This window comes from Charadrius vociferus, unplaced genomic scaffold, assembly GCF_000708025.1.
Source record: "Charadrius vociferus isolate BGI_N301 unplaced genomic scaffold, ASM70802v2 scaffold593, whole genome shotgun sequence".
NCBI lineage: Eukaryota > Metazoa > Chordata > Aves > Charadriiformes > Charadriidae > Charadrius > Charadrius vociferus.
This window is the reverse complement of record NW_009647739.1, coordinates 1,648,648-1,665,728: the sequence shown is the minus strand read 5'-3', so window position 1 is coordinate 1,665,728 and position 17,081 is coordinate 1,648,648. Positions and strand designations below refer to the sequence as shown.

Genomic DNA, 17,081 nt, shown 5'->3' with positions numbered 1-17,081 from the left:
TGCAGGGGGTGGCAGACCCTAGATAATGTGGTTGGAGCGGGTGGGGAACGGAAGCTGTGTCAATAAATGTCACTAATCCATTATCTTTTCGAATGAAAGACTTTGGCTTATCCTGTTGTCTCACCTTTTGAAGCACAGCTTTTGTTTATGAAACCAGTGGCTTGTCTGTAGCCTGGCCAGAAAATGAGATGCCCTAAGATTTCTAAGGGAGTACAAGCCGTTTTGGAAAGCGGCTGCTTTACTGACGATAGCTTCCCTTGTTCTTTACGATTTTACACTTATGTCTATATTTGGGTATCTCTTATTTTGCTTTTAATTCACACAGAAAGTGAAAATATTTCCTGTAGCTTAAAATAAAATTAACTTAATTGCTTTCTCGGTATAGACAATAAATACTGATGTGCTTTCTTCCGACTTGAGGTTTGCTCATTTGCTGCAATTCAGAAAAGCATAATATTTTCTTGGCCTCTGATGTAAAGGTACTACTGAGTTTTCATATTAACTCTTTGTCTCTAGAACCATCTCTAAGGATCAGTTTGAAAAGAAGAAAAACGATACGCTAGATCCAGAGCCGTAAGTACCAGGCCGTTGGGGTTTTTTTAACATAATTTCATCGCTTTCACTTTTCCTTTAGCCAGCACTTCAGAAGTCAGGCAGTGAATAAAGTAGTCTTCCTTCTTCCCCCCGTGTCTGCCCAAAGAGGCTGCAGCACCTTTCTCTAGAGTTCGTAGTGCAAAATACGAACTTGATGTCTACCACTGATGTCCCAGAGGACGATGTGAGCCTGTATTAATGGCAGTCTCTAGTTCTGTTTGTTTGGGGAATTCCTAAAGTGTGTTCTGCAGCGCTGAAAACAGCCCTTCATGGTGCAGAGCCTTCGCACCAAACCCTGAGTACCTGGAGGAGGCGGGGAGTTCTGCACTTCCTCTTCTCCTTTTAGCTAGACTTCCAAAACGACATTTTTTCTGCTTCACTTGAGCGCTTAGCCCACTGAAAGAGCTGTCCTCCTCCTCCCTTGCGTTTGTTACCCTCGGGAGGTTCAGTACAAGCCAAGTTGACCGTTTCTTTAGTACCACTGTGCTACTTTTCCTGCTGTCCTTAACTGCCTGAAATGAGATTTTACCTTACTACAACTTTGTTTTCTGGCCGTTGGATACGCGATACATTTTGATTCCTTTTCTCATCTTTGCAAACACTAACTAGAGCTCCTCCTTCAAAGGTAGACTGCTGAGATAGACCCCAATGCCTTTGGCTTCAAAACCAATGTTGTGGTCTTGACTTGATCCAACAAGAGAATTTTGACATAGAGACAAAAAACAAACCGCAGCAAACCCCAAAAACGGTAGCAGACCTGTGCAGGTGAAGACAAGCTAATACATGTTTTCTGGGCACAGGAATTCGCGAATGACTAGTTTTTACATTTACAGTAAGTTGAGCAACCATTTAGTCAGCGTGTGGTTGTTGCAACAATTGAAAATTAAATCTGTGGAGGTATTGTTAAGCAGAATTGTGGGAAGCTGGGAAAACTCAGAACTCTGCTTAGAAAAGGATAGGAAGAGATCGAGAAAAAGTTGTGCGTGACAGCCCGTTTCACATTTTTAAACTAGTACGTTTTACTTCTTAATTTTTTTATATATATGTAACGTGCACATGAATGATAGATGTATATCTGAAGCTATTCTAATGAGTATTTTTTTAAACTGAGACATAAATGGGGCCTGCTGAAGTTGATTCAGTTCTTAGCAGAGGGTTGGAAAGTCCTTCTTTCTTGCTGAATTCTGGAAAATTACTTGCCTAACAAAAAAAAGTGATCGGCCGCTGTTTTTTCTTCTCAGGTTTGTTGACTGCAAAGAATGTGGTCGGAAGATGCACCAGATTTGTGTATTACATTATGATATTATTTGGCCCTCAGGGTAAGATGTTTGCTAGGTTTTTTACCCCTTGTATAACAAGACCAGTGTAGTTTATATAACGAAGACTTTCTGCCTTTGCTCTTTAATATGCAGTCCCTGCCTTTTAAGAACTGATTAGAAAAGGATAAAGCGTTTCTAAAGAAAATACATTTTTTGGTGTTTGGGGTGTCATTTCAGTATATTCAAATGAAAACGTGTGTGAAACCAACTTGGTCGTATACACAGATTTCTGTGGTTTCTTTCTAACTACTAAACAATGGGAGTCGGTTGGAGGTAAATTTGTATACTGCAGAACACAAATGCAGGTGTAACTGCTTGGCAGAATTAAACCAGGTCATGAAGGCTTTAAGTCCCTCGAAAATGGAGAGATGCAAACTGTTCAAACCCAGAGAAGAATTTATCATACTTTGACATTTAAATGATGGGTTCAGACGTTGGGTTTAAGCTAGCCCATAATGGATTTATGCTAAGTTTTTGGCGATTTTTTTTTTTTCTCAATAGGTTTGTCTGTGATAATTGTCTGAAGAAAACTGGTAGAACACGTAAAGAAAACAAATTCAGTGCTAAAAGTGAGTTTGATATTTCTATTTTTATCTTCAACTTTCATCTTCTCCCTGCCGCCCCTAATAGCTTTTTTGATTGAGACTTTCTGTTGTCGCGATAGACAGTACAGGAACATTTGCAAAAGGGGGAGTAGTGTAGCCCAAGGCTTTAGTAGCTGTCAGCATTTTAATCAACATTTTAAAGGCCTGCTCTCTGTGCGTTTGTGGGCAGTCTTAATGCTGCCTGAGGTATTCGGCACCTATGTCCTTATTTTTCTAAGATTTTTAAAGAAAAAAAGGGGGGTGGGGGAACAGAACAGGAGAAACCTAAGGCTGCATGCACTTTACTGGCTATATTTAGACATGTTTCCATGTAGCGTTGAAACTGTAGTAAATTACTGTCGCCTCTGTGCCCTTCAAATAACATGTAATAACAAGTTGTACCGCACTTCAGGTGTACTGCGGTGGTGCCGAGTACTAATGTATTTGAAGAGCTTTTCTTGCTTCTAGAGTGGACTGTGTTAGAACAACTGTCCGCTGGAATAAGTCACCAATCGTAGCATGTGTCTAGATTTTCTTGGAAGTAACTATTGCCATAATCTTGTTGAAATGTGCACTAAAGAGAGTGCCAAGAGATGCCCGGTCAAGTTGTCTCCATCTCCTTAGTAGTCCTTACACAGGCATTCTTTGCATGCATTTAATGTCAGAGAACATAATTTGATAACTTTTAGTCATACACATTTCGGGAGGCCTGGGGGGAGTAGGGGCTAGGATTGAAAATGCAGTGTCAGCGGCATAGAGTAGAAAAATAAAGTGAGTGCAGAAGCCAAGAGGGTGATTCAGACACTTGAACAACTAGAACTTGCAGGTACACTTGATTCCTTCCTTGTTCTTCTTCGGTCCTTGGAAGTTCTGGGCATTACCTTGTCATACTGTGACTTCGCAAGCCTGAATCTTGCAAAGTGTAATAAAGGAGTGGTTTTGCATTAAACTCTTGATAACTTCGCATGTGGTTGATTGCATAATGAGAGATTTGAAGTGGGATAATTTGGAGATGATAACGCTGTATGAGACATATTAGGTTACAGCAATCAAAACGGTCTCTGGAGTAACCTGACGCATGCAAGATTGTATTGTTAAAAAGACTAAAGTTAGTCTCATTAAAGACAGATTAAGATTGTAAGAGGGCATTAATAAAATGATGAAGTAAAAGTGTTGGTTTAGATAACCGTTTTAAATAGATGTCTCTTCTATTGTATGCTGACTTTACAGCATACATTGATGTAAATTGTCTTAAATAAGTATGCAATTCCTTGGATGTCTGCAGTTCTGTGACGTTGCTTAGAGTTTGAGTAATCGGCATATAATTCAAGGTAACCATTCTGTTCTTTATGGATCTGGACAGGGAAATAATGGTGCTTTTTTCCTTTCCATTGATCTCCTTTTCTTTCTCCTTTCCCTGCTCTTCATCTATCTTGTTTTCTTTTTCCCATGATGATTTGAGTCCTGCTGCCAGCTGTAATCCACTGGTGGGCTCAGCTCTTGAGATCACTTTTCTTTAACGCTGCTCTAGTGGAAACACAAGAACGGGGAAGGAAAGCCTGTTCTTGTTGTCAAAACCTTGGTCTTACTACTGCCCTAAAACCAAACACGAGCAGTGAAAGTTTGAAACATTGACATGTTTCCTCTCCCCCTCCCTCCCCATAAAAACCCTTACTTACTGAATTGCCATCAAGATTTCGACGCGCTTTCAAGCATGCTGGCACAAATACTAATGATCAAGTTAACATGTCCCTCGGCTGCAAGCTATTGCTCAGCTGTGTCGGTGACATTCATATTCCTAATGCATACTAAGGAAAACTGGTTATCTTGACCACATCGCAAGTGAGTAGCATAAAGCTGACTGGTAGCTTGCCAAATATAACCTATAAACCAGTGTATGGCTGGACTACGCTGTGAAATTCCTAACTTTGGGAGTATTTTTCTTACTAAGAAGATCTACAAATATTACTTAACCAGTAGCTAATGCGGAGAGGTTCAAAGACAAAAGATATCCTGACAAATAAAACACCCGAAGTAGTTTCCTGACAAAAAGTCACAGTAAGCCAAAAGTCTGACTTTCCTCCTATCTGTCCGGTAACATCCAGTAACAGATGTCTTGGCCATTGCTGCTGCAACAAAACTTCTGTCCTCGAGTGGCCTGAAAGCCTTCTGTGGTGTTACCAATTTGGGTGCTTTTTTTCAAGTTTGCACTGCAGTTTTTGTTGAGACCTGAGCTTTTATTGCAAGTGGGTATGTTAGAGGTGTCCAAGAACCAACATCCGGTTGCTTTCTAAAAGAATTTGCACATTCCAGTATTTCAAAATATGCAGCTTTTAGATCCTTGCCTTACAGCGAATGTAACCTTAATGCTGCCTGTTTCTCTTTTATCTTCTTATCTGGTCTTTCTGTTTGTTTGTTTTTCAAGTCTTAATGCATTGCAGCGTAAGGAAGGAAGCAGATATCCTTTGGTTGCTTAGCATTGGAAAGATGATAAAATGAAAACACAAGACAGTAGAGTTAACTAAAATGGCTTGCTAAAAAAGTACCAACTCATTAGTTGAAATGGAGGCATTTCTTTATTTTTCTGTTTGTCTTCAGAGAAATCAACAAAACCAAATAATTTCTTCAGAAAGTATTTGTGAATTTTCTTTAAAGTTCTCGAATCTCCTTGAAAGTCAACCGCTTCTGTCATTTATGGAAAGGCGAATGTATTCTTTTGGGCTGGGAAACACTGGAAAAGGCCAGTAGATTGGAACTGGTAAAAGGCATAGTGTATTTTTACTTTAACCCACCTTTAAATTTAATAATTGGCTCCCGGGTACTTGGTATTTAGACTGTGCTGTGCCGGTTTTAACCATAGGATCTCTCTGGAGAAGGGGACAGACTAAAAGATGTAAAACAAGATTGCTGCATTTGGCAATTTCTAGAAACTGATTGTAAAATAAAATTTTAAGTATATAAATCCCTTAAAAAGTGAGATCTTCCTTGGGAGTATTTGTGCCTTTTTCCCAGTGTTGGAGCATAAAATCATTTTTAGCGTAGGTATTTTACTGCAGCGTTCTGTATGGAAGCTCAGTAGTCAGGAAGAAAAACCAACAGCCTTGTGTCAGCAGCCAAAACCCAACTCAAAACCGAAGCAATGGAGAGCTGAAAATTAAATGCATTTTAGTAAAATGAATGTCTGTAGATTGCATCATCGCTTTGGGAAAGATAGCAGATTGGCCATAAAAATGAAGTAGAAATACTAGTTGGTAAAATAAGTACAGCAAGATAAGAGAAATAATCATAAATCTTCAAGTCAAAACAGCACGCTACTTCTGCTTTCTTACTTTAAACCAAAATCTTCGTCTTAATTTCTGTAATTTGTTGTGGATTTATTTGAAAACCGTCACATCCTGTAATACTACAGAAACCGCTATCCCCACAAAAGCTAATTGTAAATGTAGAGACCGAGAGAGGGGATCTGGACAATATGTGGACTTGAACTTTTAAGGACCTCTATCACTGTGCAAGAACTATTTAAGCTTTATGTGCAGATTACTGTAACTGTTCACTCTAAAAGCTCTCTTGAAAAGAAAAGAAAAAGCAATGAAATCTCCATTGAAGTCAAAAGGCTTTTCATTTCTGTTGATTTGCTTTGCTTTGCTTGAAAAGGTGTGGCATTGAGCCAGATCTATAAAGTGATGTAATCTTTGTCAAACAGCCAGATAGTGGTTTTGTTAGGAGAAAACATTTGCAGTGTTCATAAAATAAGCCTACAAATTTAAAAATGCCGTGTGAAGCCGCCTTTGTTAGTTCACTTACTAAGTAATTTTCCCACTATCGTGGTTTTAGCTTCCACGTTAGGGTACAAACACTTAAGGCTTGGGTAAAAACATGGATGGGTTTGCTTTTTTAAATTTTGGCTGCATAAATAAAAACAGCAAAGTCTCCTATGGAGGTAAAACAAAGGAGAAAAAACGTGTACTTCTGTACAGAGAAGCTGAAAGACCTTACAAGCATCTAACACCCTGAACTTAACAGTGATTTCTCCAGTATTAACGTTTCCATTGTCGTGTTCTCCCCCTTTCATTTCTAGGGCTACAGACTACGCGTTTAGGAAACCATTTGGAAGATAGAGTAAACAAATTTTTGCGGCGACAGAATCATCCTGAAGCTGGAGAGGTCTTTGTCAGAGTGGTGGCAAGTTCAGATAAGACAGTAGAAGTTAAACCAGGAATGAAATCCAGGTTAGTTCTATTAATCGCAATAAATGCAATCTTGAAATCTTTTTGTTTTGCAGTCTCCCTGCATAAATATTGTGAAACTGTGCCAATTTACACCTTAGTCCCTTTGCACATTTTCGAAACTTAGGCACGAGTAAAATTAGGAAAGGAAGAAAAGCAGTGAAAATGCACTAAGTGAACTTGGAGGAGATTCAAAATACAGTTACATTTTTGGCTGGTTTTAGGGGGATAGCAGGGACGTCCTGATTTGGGTTATAAAACTGTCACCTTCTGTTACCTACATCTTGAAAGAGGGTCTGACCACATTTTGGTTAGCATTACAGAGCTCACAGTTTAGTTTGAAAGAGTTGCCGTTCCTTTGTTTTGTTGTGTTTTTATAAATACTTTATTTCGGAAGTTATTTTTAATTTGCTTCATCCTAAGTGAAAAGCTTAAAAGGTTTATTCTGTGAAGTATTTTGGCTTTAATTTGTGTTTATGTGACATCAGTTCATCGTAATGCATCAGGTTTTCTAACGGGCAGTGTATTTCAAGGCCTGTGGGTTCAGCGTACTCAACGCTTGCCTGTTCGGGCGTACGTTAACTATATGGGAGCTGTCTTTCCCCGAGTTTTATAGTAACAGACTGTGCATTGACAGCACTCCTTCTTTTAATACAGCTCTGATCTGACGCTGTTTAACTTCTGCATAAATGTTTCTAATGAGTTAAAACTAAGGTTGAAAAGAATTTCCTCATTCTGGTAGGACACTTGTTTATTAATTGGCTTTCTGTTGGGGTTGTTGTTTATTTTTCCTGTTCCTTCGTACCACCTTTTCCTTCAGATTTGTGGATTCTGGTGAGATGTCAGAGTCTTTCCCTTACCGTACCAAAGCTCTGTTTGCGTTTGAGGAGATCGACGGAGTAGATGTGTGCTTCTTTGGCATGCACGTACAGGAGTATGGCTCGGATTGCCCCCCTCCAAATACCAGGTATGCTTCCCTTTCCCTGTCGGTGATGCATGCACAGAGAACACCTTGCTACATTCACTGGACAATTACTCTCCAATACAGAAGATTGGGAGATACGTTTCAGTTCTGTGGCACAAGTAAGTCCTACTGTATGACTGCAGATGACTTTGAAGTGGAAAACAAATATCACAACAAAAATGTTGCAAGGTTTTGTATTATGCATTTGATTTTGCCTCTCAATATATATTCTTGCTGCCTAAAAAAAATGGTACCCATCAATTGCTTTTGAGAACTGTTTATACCATGTTAAGGTGCTTAAATATGCCTGAAAATAATGTCATAATTGATTTTTCTTTGTTCAGTATAGTTGTAGATGTATCTAGTATAAAAGTCAGTTCTCAGTAGAGAAAAGAGATGTTCAGCCATACATGATTTTCTATCATTCTTCTCTCATTACTATAGGCGTGTGTACATATCGTATCTAGATAGTATTCATTTCTTCCGCCCCCGTTGTCTCCGAACTGCAGTTTATCATGAAATCCTCATTGGATACTTGGAGTACGTGAAGAAACTTGGGTAAGTGAGATCTTTGTAAAGAAAGCTATCTTTTTTTCTCCGCATTTTTTATATCCAGGATGCCAAGTAGCTTTTCACGTGGGATAGTCTCTCCTTCTGCCCTCTCTGAGATACGTGGAACGTGTGCCTCTTCTGTAGTGGAGAGAGAAATTTTGGGATTTTATCACTAAGGGGGATTTTCTGTGTTAGGATTCTTAAACTGACAGCATATCATTCTTTTTATAAGAGGTTCACTTGATGTTTAAGCTTCATGATTACATCCCGGACCTTTTCTCGTCTCTTTTATAAATAGAGGTTATTGCCTCAGCATCTTTGTTACAAAGAAAAAAAGAAAAGAAGGGGGGAAAAAAAAAAAGCCAGAGGTCTGAATTTATATCTCAGTTTGGCTGAGTTAATTTTAAGATGGTAGTCAAAATGGTTAAGATTTTTTTTTTTTTTTTCTTGTGTGTGAAACTCAGGTATGTGACAGGACACATTTGGGCCTGTCCCCCGAGTGAAGGAGATGACTATATTTTTCATTGCCATCCGCCTGATCAGAAAATACCCAAACCCAAACGTTTGCAAGAATGGTATAAGAAGATGCTGGACAAGGCATTTGCAGAGAGAATCATTCATGACTACAAGGTTTGCTACTGTTTACTTCCTGAATTAATTTTTATGGGCTTTTCATAGGAAGGTAGCTAATATTGTTTCGTAAGGCATGAAACTGTGGTGGTGGTGTACAAGGGTTTCTATTCTCAGCTAGTTTCTTCATTTTCTTAGATTTTCTGGAGGTTCTGCCTTTCAGACTGAAAATTCCTTAGGTTTGGTTTCTGCATTAAGAGAAGTGTGCAGGAGCCTGCCTTCGCATACTTCTCTCGCTTCCTCGCTTCGAAGACTGCAGTGCATGTCGTTTGTTAAGGTTTATAGAAGTTGTTTGCTTCTGGCGATTCTGGAGGATCGGGTGGAATACTGGACCCCACTAGTATGAAATCAAAAAACTGCTTATAAAACAGCTAATTCGCTTGAAGAGAAAAAGGATGATTTTCATAATTGGAGGATATCACACGTGTACCCAAGGAAATAAGTTAAACATGGCAAAGGTAGCATTTGCCACTCTCTATGTGCTAAAATTTAGAAGAATTTCTTAATGGTAGTGACAGTGCTGGAAAAAATTGATGTTTTGATTACAAGTGACAGTTACTAAATGTGTGGAACAGAACGGCATATAGCAAGCCTTGTCATCTGATCCGGCACAGCAAAGAGCTAGAAAATCTGTGTCTCTCCTAATAAGGTGGTCTTGAAATGAATCCGAAGAAGAACATTGGTTAGTCTTGTATATGCTTGTTAAACGCAATGCACTTAAAAAAACCCAAAAACAACAACAACAAAAAAACCCTCCAGAACAACCGTGTAAAATACCTGTTCCTTTTCAGAATACCTGTTCCTCCCAGTGGTCCCCAGTCTTTCTGACTGGGTGGTCCACAGAGCTTCAGCCAGCGAAGGACACAGGCTGCGCACAGTTCCCCTACCACAACCAGATATTATTTAATATTCCTGTGTGTAATAGCTGGCCGGTGCATTCAGCAATTCTTCCCGGAGTTACCAGGCTTATTGCATGTGTGACGCACAGCCCGGACACGTGCATTGAAGTGCTTACGCACTTTCAAATTTGTCAGGGAAAGGGGCGGATGAGATGCGCGTGCTGTCACTAGAACAGTTCCTGCGCTTGTCCAGGAGCAGTGCAGGAAAAGCTAAGCGGTGTGGGCTTCATCTTTAACGGGCATAGTTACCAGGGAGGGGTTTGTTACGTTTTCCAGGGGTATCTTAGTCTCTCCCATCATGTCAGGAGCATGAACTGGTTGCATTATGGAGGCTGAGGAGAGCCTCAGCAGCTGTCTAAGATGAAACAGGGAGTGGGCTGTTACCAGTATTGCCAGGCCAGTTTTCGAGCTGCACCCAGAAAAGGATGCCGGCCAGGAGCGGGCCATGGGCTGTAAGTGAGGCACAGCTGTTCGTTGTAGCCCTGGATCGTGTCTCTGCTCCTCCTCTCTATCCTAAGTGGTCTTCGTTTATTTATTCTTGGTATTGTGTGCTGCGCTTAACAGGACATCTTCAAACAAGCGACTGAGGACAGGCTGACAAGTGCCAAGGAGCTGCCTTACTTTGAAGGTGATTTCTGGCCCAATGTGCTGGAAGAAAGCATTAAGGAGTTGGAGCAGGAGGAGGAAGAAAGGAAAAAGGAAGAAAGCACTGCAGCTAGTGAAACAACAGAGGTGAGTTGACTTTATACGCTATATTTGCTTCTGGCTCACAAAGCTGACAATTAACACTTCAATAGAGAGGTCACATCCAGTACACCAGAAAAGGTCATTCCCATCAGACGTTAAATCAGGGCTCCCTTTAACTGCGCTTCTGCATATTTTTTTTTCTTGGATAACAAATATACTGATGGCTTGGCTTGGTTTGGTGGTTGGTTTTGGTGGTTGCTTTTTAACAGAATCAGAAATCAGTTACGTCAGTTCAGCATCTCTGTGTCTCGAAGAAATCTGTTAAGCTACTTTTGGATTGCATCATGACCGCTACATTCGCTCGCAGTCATTTGGCTGAGCTTCTGGTTCACACCTTTGCAAATCACCTTCGGTATTTGCATTCTGAAAGATGCTGTATTTTTCAAAGCTGAATTAAATTTTGCTGTTATTTACACAAAAGTATTTGTAGTCATTTGCAACAGTAGGGGGCTGAAAATTCAAAAGTATTTATTGCAAGCTTTGCGTTGGTGTGAAACACTGGTCCTGATGGTGGTTTTCCTTCACCGGCATGCTCTCTTCGTTTATTAAAACAAAACACAATTTTCTCAGGGTCCTTGCCAGAATTTCATTATTCATTTTCATTTCTGTCTCGATCGTATCCAAATGGTCTTAGCACTTATATACTCTCCCTTTTACTTGGGATTTGCAGCAAGGTGTTTTGAAAATAGAGTAGGGAGATCTGAAGGTAGGAAATCTGAAGCAGATTGAGGTGGAACCAACAGCCTGGAACTGGCGAGGGACTGCGTCCAGCTCAGATGCCGTGACAATTTGCATACAGCATGTATTACGTGTGATTGATGTGGAGCGATAGACCTTAATCCATCAATTTCATTACGTCAGAAAATTCCTTGTATTAAACCTTAGCTGCTCCTTCAAAGCAAATATAGTTTGTTGCGTTGTTTTTTTATGGAGCCATAAAGTTAATAGTTTTCACCTTGTTCCTTCTGAATGTAACCTTTAATATTGAAATATTTCAACAAACGGCAGTTTAAAAGTAACTGAAAGACAAGGCTGGGAATTTTAAGTTGCAGTCCTCTTTTGTTAACAGTATCACTTTCAGTAAATCAGAGCATGCCCTTCCGGTGAAAACGGCAGTGTAAAACCTCTGCATCCAAGAGGAGAAAAAAGGTGTTTTAAAAAGCCCAGAACAGCTAACTGTGAAACTCATGCAAGTTGTCTGCCTAAAGTGAGAAGCTGCTGCAGCTTTGGCTGTTAAAAGCCCTGTGTTCCCCCTGAATGTCATTGATGTCACTTGGGGTAGCGGGGGAGCAAAACCTGCATCCAGATTGCTGAAGGTGTCATCCAAGAATGCAACAAAAAACCGTAACTGTGGTCTTTGCCACTTGGCTCAGAAAAAGGAGTGAAATTAAAGGCATGAGAAGTTCTCCAGTGCAGTCCCCTGAACTTGTGTCACTTGATGGGGAAAATACCATAAAGTGACACAAGGAACGTGTCACTTGGGGATCAGCGGGGATCTCCACGAGTAGAAGCGCTTGCCTTATATTGAGATGGTACAGAACGCGTCTATCTTTTCTTAAGTTCATAGTTCTAACCTTTGTATATGTGGAGAGAGAGCTGCTTCTTAAAAGTCGACATGTGCTGCGAGTATCAGTTAAAGAGAGTCTCAAGAGGTGGTAAATATTCAGAAGTTCTTGAAAAAGGTTCTGAAGAGACAAGGCTCACTGAGGGACCGTGCCGTCAGCATCTCTGGCTAACCTGGCTGAATACGTTAAATGCCATCACAATGAAGCAGTACAAAAACAATCTTACAGCTTCTTAAAACATTGTGGAACAGCTTTGTACAATTGACCAAATATAAACTTGTTAAAGGTAGAGTAGAAAGAAAGCTAGGACTTATACTGTCAGCTAAGTTTCAACCTATTCTGTAAATTTTAAATTCTTCATTGATACTGTAGAATGTACAGGCAAAGGAGGTCGTGCCCTAATTCCATCAGGGTGGTAGAGAATTTTGGGGAAAAGAAGGTGGGAATATACAATAGCTCATTTCTGAATATCTTCAAATCACTCAGAGCTCTGTCTGGTTTCCCATAAAACGGTATAATTTTGATTTCCAAACAAGTTTGGTCAAAAAATAAATAAAATTAGTTACAGAAAACCCAAGATTGGACAGATAATTTCTATCTAAGCCTAATTAATGGAGTGGAACGATGGCAACAGTCTCTATATAGAATTGCTTTCTTCAGCTGGAATATTTTTGTTTTCTTTGTATAAATATGCTTGTGGATAAACCCTGTGTTTGCTTGTGCATAGTGTTCATGAAACTTTCTTGCATGTATGTACGTGTGTGTATATATATTGGAGTATTTCAGTAGCTTATTTTTAACATCACGATAACCAACATTCTAGCAGTTAGAGAGGGAGATTTTCAGTGAGCGGCGAGCTCCCTGCTGAGGGCTTGGGTTTTTATTTTTCAAGGACATGAGAAGTCTAAAAGTTATTTCTGTTTTCACAGGTCATCTAAATAGCATCATTGGCTATTTTTTACTCTCTTTACTTACATCTAGTATTCAGTATATGGTCACTGTGGTCTATGTCGCAACATAGACACAAGTGAAGCTTTGGGGGATTTTTATTTTTTTTTGGAGTTGGCAGCAGTAAGTCTTCAGGATGGAGAATAATAATGTGTTTTGTTAGTTTCAAATCCTGCACGTTCTTATCTGTGTACTAGCTCTAAATTAGTTCAATAAAAACAAACAAAAAATCAAATCAGAGTTCAAGCAAGTATGTGAAACTCCAAATGCACAACAAAGCAAAATACTGCACTTCTGGAATTTTTTTAAGTCCATTTTATTGGTAACTCATTTTATCATCAAATATCTGTAAGATCTTGTAAAGCAAGCAGTGGAAGCTGAAGTACAGTGTAAGTGTAAGATACGAATTATTTAATGTATATGCATACTTTAAAAATCTATTTTTAAACAGCGTTTGAATTTGTTTGCCTGCCAGTTTGGCTTTTGATTTTTCCTGGAAGATAGGATATATTTAACACAGGATGGCTGATTTGCAGGCATTGGAACAAAGTTCTGTTACTGCCAGCAGAAAGGTTTCACTTTCAGCTACAGTGAATGGGAGAGAGCTCTATAAGTGTAACATCTTTCCTTTGCATTTATTGCAGGGAAGCCAGGGCGACAGCAAAAACGCCAAGAAAAAGAACAACAAAAAAACCAACAAGAATAAGAGCAGCATCAGCAGAGCTAACAAGAAGAAACCCAGCATGCCAAACGTGTCCAATGATCTGTCTCAGAAGCTGTATGCCACTATGGAGAAGCATAAAGAGGTACTGTCAAAATGCGCTGCGTAAAGAGAAGATTTTATTCCTGTAAATCCAGGCATGATGGTAGTCAGAACTGAAAAACCAGGAGAAGTAAAGCTTGTGATTGCGCTAGAATTTTGTCTGTTGTGTAACAACATATTGGAAGAGATTAGCCTAAACTCAGTTAATTAGATAACATTTGTAGCACACCATTACTGCAACAGAACACGCGGTTTTTCCTGTGAGATTATCTAACTTCACTGATTTTATTATTTCCCCCCCTCGTTTATCTGCAGGTCTTTTTTGTGATTCATTTACACGCTGGGCCTGTAATTAACACTCTGCCTCCCATCGTGGACCCTGATCCATTACTTAGCTGTGATTTGATGGATGGCCGAGATGCCTTCCTCACCTTAGCCAGAGATAAGCACTGGGAGTTCTCCTCACTACGCCGATCCAAGTGGTCCACGCTCTGCATGCTGGTAGAACTACATACTCAAGGGCAGGATCGCTTTGTCTATACGTGCAATGAGTGCAAACATCATGTGGAAACAAGGTGGCATTGCACTGTCTGTGAGGTAGGTGTATTTCACCAGAGAATTCTGCGCTCTTTTGCCCCACAGCAAAGCTTCATTTCTTCTTCTTTTTTGGAGGGGGAGGGTGGGGGCGGTAATTGACCGAAGTTCCTCCAAATTACGTCTGTCGTGATAAAAGGGCTGCTAAGCCTTGAGGGAAGGTGACTACCACAGGGGGGTACCTCTTCTTCTAGGGTAAATGCCTTTAGTTTCTCAACACAGAAAACACCAGTACTCTGGAATGGCTCCTCTGCCTCATTTATTCCGCTATGGCTCCTCTGCATAGACAAATTTTTAACTAAATATTAAAGAATTTTAGGACTGGGCGCTAGGGTGTGACTGTGTCAGACTAGTCTGACTCTGTAGGGCACCACCTCATCCACATTGAACGGATGTCCGCGAGAGAAGTTAGCATACCTTCCTGCCGGGTACAAGCTCTCCTTCCGCTTTGTATGTGGTACTTCGTGTTGTAAGGAGCGCGGCCGGGCGCGTGTCCAGGCTGCCGCAGAGCCGGGAGAGGAGGCTGCCACACGTCGTCGTCCCTTCAGCCCAGCGTTAGAGGTTGCCTGCCCCTTCCGACCAGCCCAAATAACTGCTTCCTCACCTGGCTCAATGCTTTTAATGCCTCGTCCTTTTACAGCATAGATCGCTTCCACTGAACTGTGCTAGAGAGCAATTATGCGTGGAGTTATACAGGTGGACTTGAGGAGCAGGTCGCCTCTACAGGGCTTGTCATGACCTCTGGCTGTAGCTGAACCAAAAAAAAAAATGTTGAATAAGTGCAGCCTAGTTTTTACACTGCAAGTTATTGCCAGGTCTGTGGTGGAAGAGTCTTAATTAATCCCTCCGAGGAAAGCAGTGAACAGGGCTTCTTGAGGCAAGGCTGCAGGAAATGGATCGTACACACAAGGGGAATTAAGTGGTGGAAGGAGGTATGGCTTTAGGTGTCTTCTGGGTGCTTCTGTGTAAGGCAGTGCCCTTCCTCCAGCAAAAAAGGACAGGGCAGTGAGAATGCGGGTATTTGAGCAGGTTTTCTGATCAGTGTCTGTCTTAGCATGAAACTTGCACTCGATTTGAAGGTCATTTTAGAGGTTAAAAAATATGTATTTCAGGGTAGTAATTATTAGTCAGTAATTACACTTAAGAATAACTAAATGGAGAGCCAAATCCCATTCTTTAAGCATTGGTGTTAGATTTGTCAGAGATTTTGTTGGAGGTTTTGGCCCTCCTCGTGTAGGTACCCCAAGACATCACAGAAAAGTAAACAGTTCCTGTCATCAAAAGAGAAAAACAACAACAACAAAAAAAAAAACAAACCCAGCAAGATATTTTAATGTAATAGAATAAAGACACAATTACAGCCCCTATTCGTGTTGTTACCCACCGTAGTGAAGACTTGTGATTGCAGGCTGGCTTTGCTGAGGCAGCCCAGGTGCCTTCTGCCACCCGCTGCCTGCCCCAAAGGTCCGCTCCCGCTGTCGTGGTGACTCCGCAGCTGCTTCTCTGCCCGTGTACCAGGGGTAAACGGAAGCGGGCAGCTGTTCGCAGCGCATGGCTGCTGTCCTGCTTTTCTTCTGCTGCGTGTTTGTACCCACTGAAACCCAAAGCGTGCTTCCACAGGGCTGCTCTGCTCTTTTGCCGTTACGGCTGGTGATCTGTAGACAACTGAACTCAGTGTTTTCTTTGATTTCAGGACTACGACCTCTGCATTAACTGCTACAACACTAAGAGCCATGACCACAAGATGGTTAAGTGGGGCCTGGGTCTGGATGACGAGAGCAACAGCCAAGGAGAGCAACAGTCAAAGAGCCCCCAGGAGTCGCGACGACTGAGCATTCAGCGCTGCATTCAGTCCCTTGTCCACGCCTGTCAGTGCCGCAACGCAAACTGCTCATTGCCATCCTGCCAGAAGATGAAACGGGTTGTCCAGCACACCAAGGGCTGCAAGCGCAAGACCAACGGTGGCTGTCCGGTGTGCAAACAGCTCATAGCTCTTTGCTGCTACCATGCCAAACACTGCCAAGAGAACAAATGCCCTGTGCCATTCTGTCTCAATATCAAACACAAGCTTCGACAGCAGCAGATCCAGCACCGCCTGCAGCAGGCTCAGCTCATGCGCAGAAGGATGGCTACCATGAACACCCGAAACGTGCCTCAGCAAAGTTTGCCTTCTCCTACCTCAGCAACGCCTGGTACCCCTACACAGCAGCCAAGTACACCGCAAACACCACAGCCTCCTCCCCAGCCCCAGCCTTCCCCTGTAAGTATGTCACCGGCCGGCTTTCCCAGCGTGTCGAGAACTCAGCCCCCTACTACTGTTTCAACAGGAAAACCCGCAAACCCGGTTTCCGCACCTCCACCTCCGGCTCAGCCTCCGCCGGCCGCAGTGGAAGCGGCTCGGCAGATTGAGAGAGAAGCTGCCCAGCAGCAGCAGCAGCTCTACAGGGTCAACAACATTAACAATGGTTTGCCTCCTGGTCGCCCGGGACTCGTAAACCCGACGGTGGGTTCAGTGAACCAGATGCAGCAAGTCAGCATGAATGTACCCCGGCCCAACCCTGTAAGCGGTCCGGTGATGTCCAACATGCAGCCTGGACAATGGCAGTCACCTCCAATGCCGCAGCAGCAACCAATGCAGCCGGGCATGGCAAGACCGGTTATGCCAATGGCGACCCCGCAAGCAGTGGGTGGGGCAA

At 41.7% G+C, this 17,081-nt stretch overlaps 1 protein-coding gene across 1 annotated transcript in view; it reads left to right on the top strand.

The window, feature by feature from the left end:
* The window catches only part of CREBBP (CREB binding protein), an 82,831-nt gene that overhangs the window by 64,105 nt on the left and 1,645 nt on the right, over positions 1–17,081 (top strand). Inside the window, 12 exon segments of the mRNA XM_009881942.1 lie at positions 517–573; positions 1,836–1,913; positions 2,415–2,482; positions 6,576–6,726; positions 7,544–7,690; positions 8,132–8,245; positions 8,704–8,869; positions 10,333–10,500; positions 13,673–13,834; positions 14,107–14,388; positions 16,079–17,075; positions 17,078–17,081. The exon segment at positions 17,078–17,081 is cut by the window's right edge and continues 1,645 nt beyond it. Coding sequence (XP_009880244.1) covers positions 517–573; positions 1,836–1,913; positions 2,415–2,482; positions 6,576–6,726; positions 7,544–7,690; positions 8,132–8,245; positions 8,704–8,869; positions 10,333–10,500; positions 13,673–13,834; positions 14,107–14,388; positions 16,079–17,075; positions 17,078–17,081 — 2,394 coding nt within the window.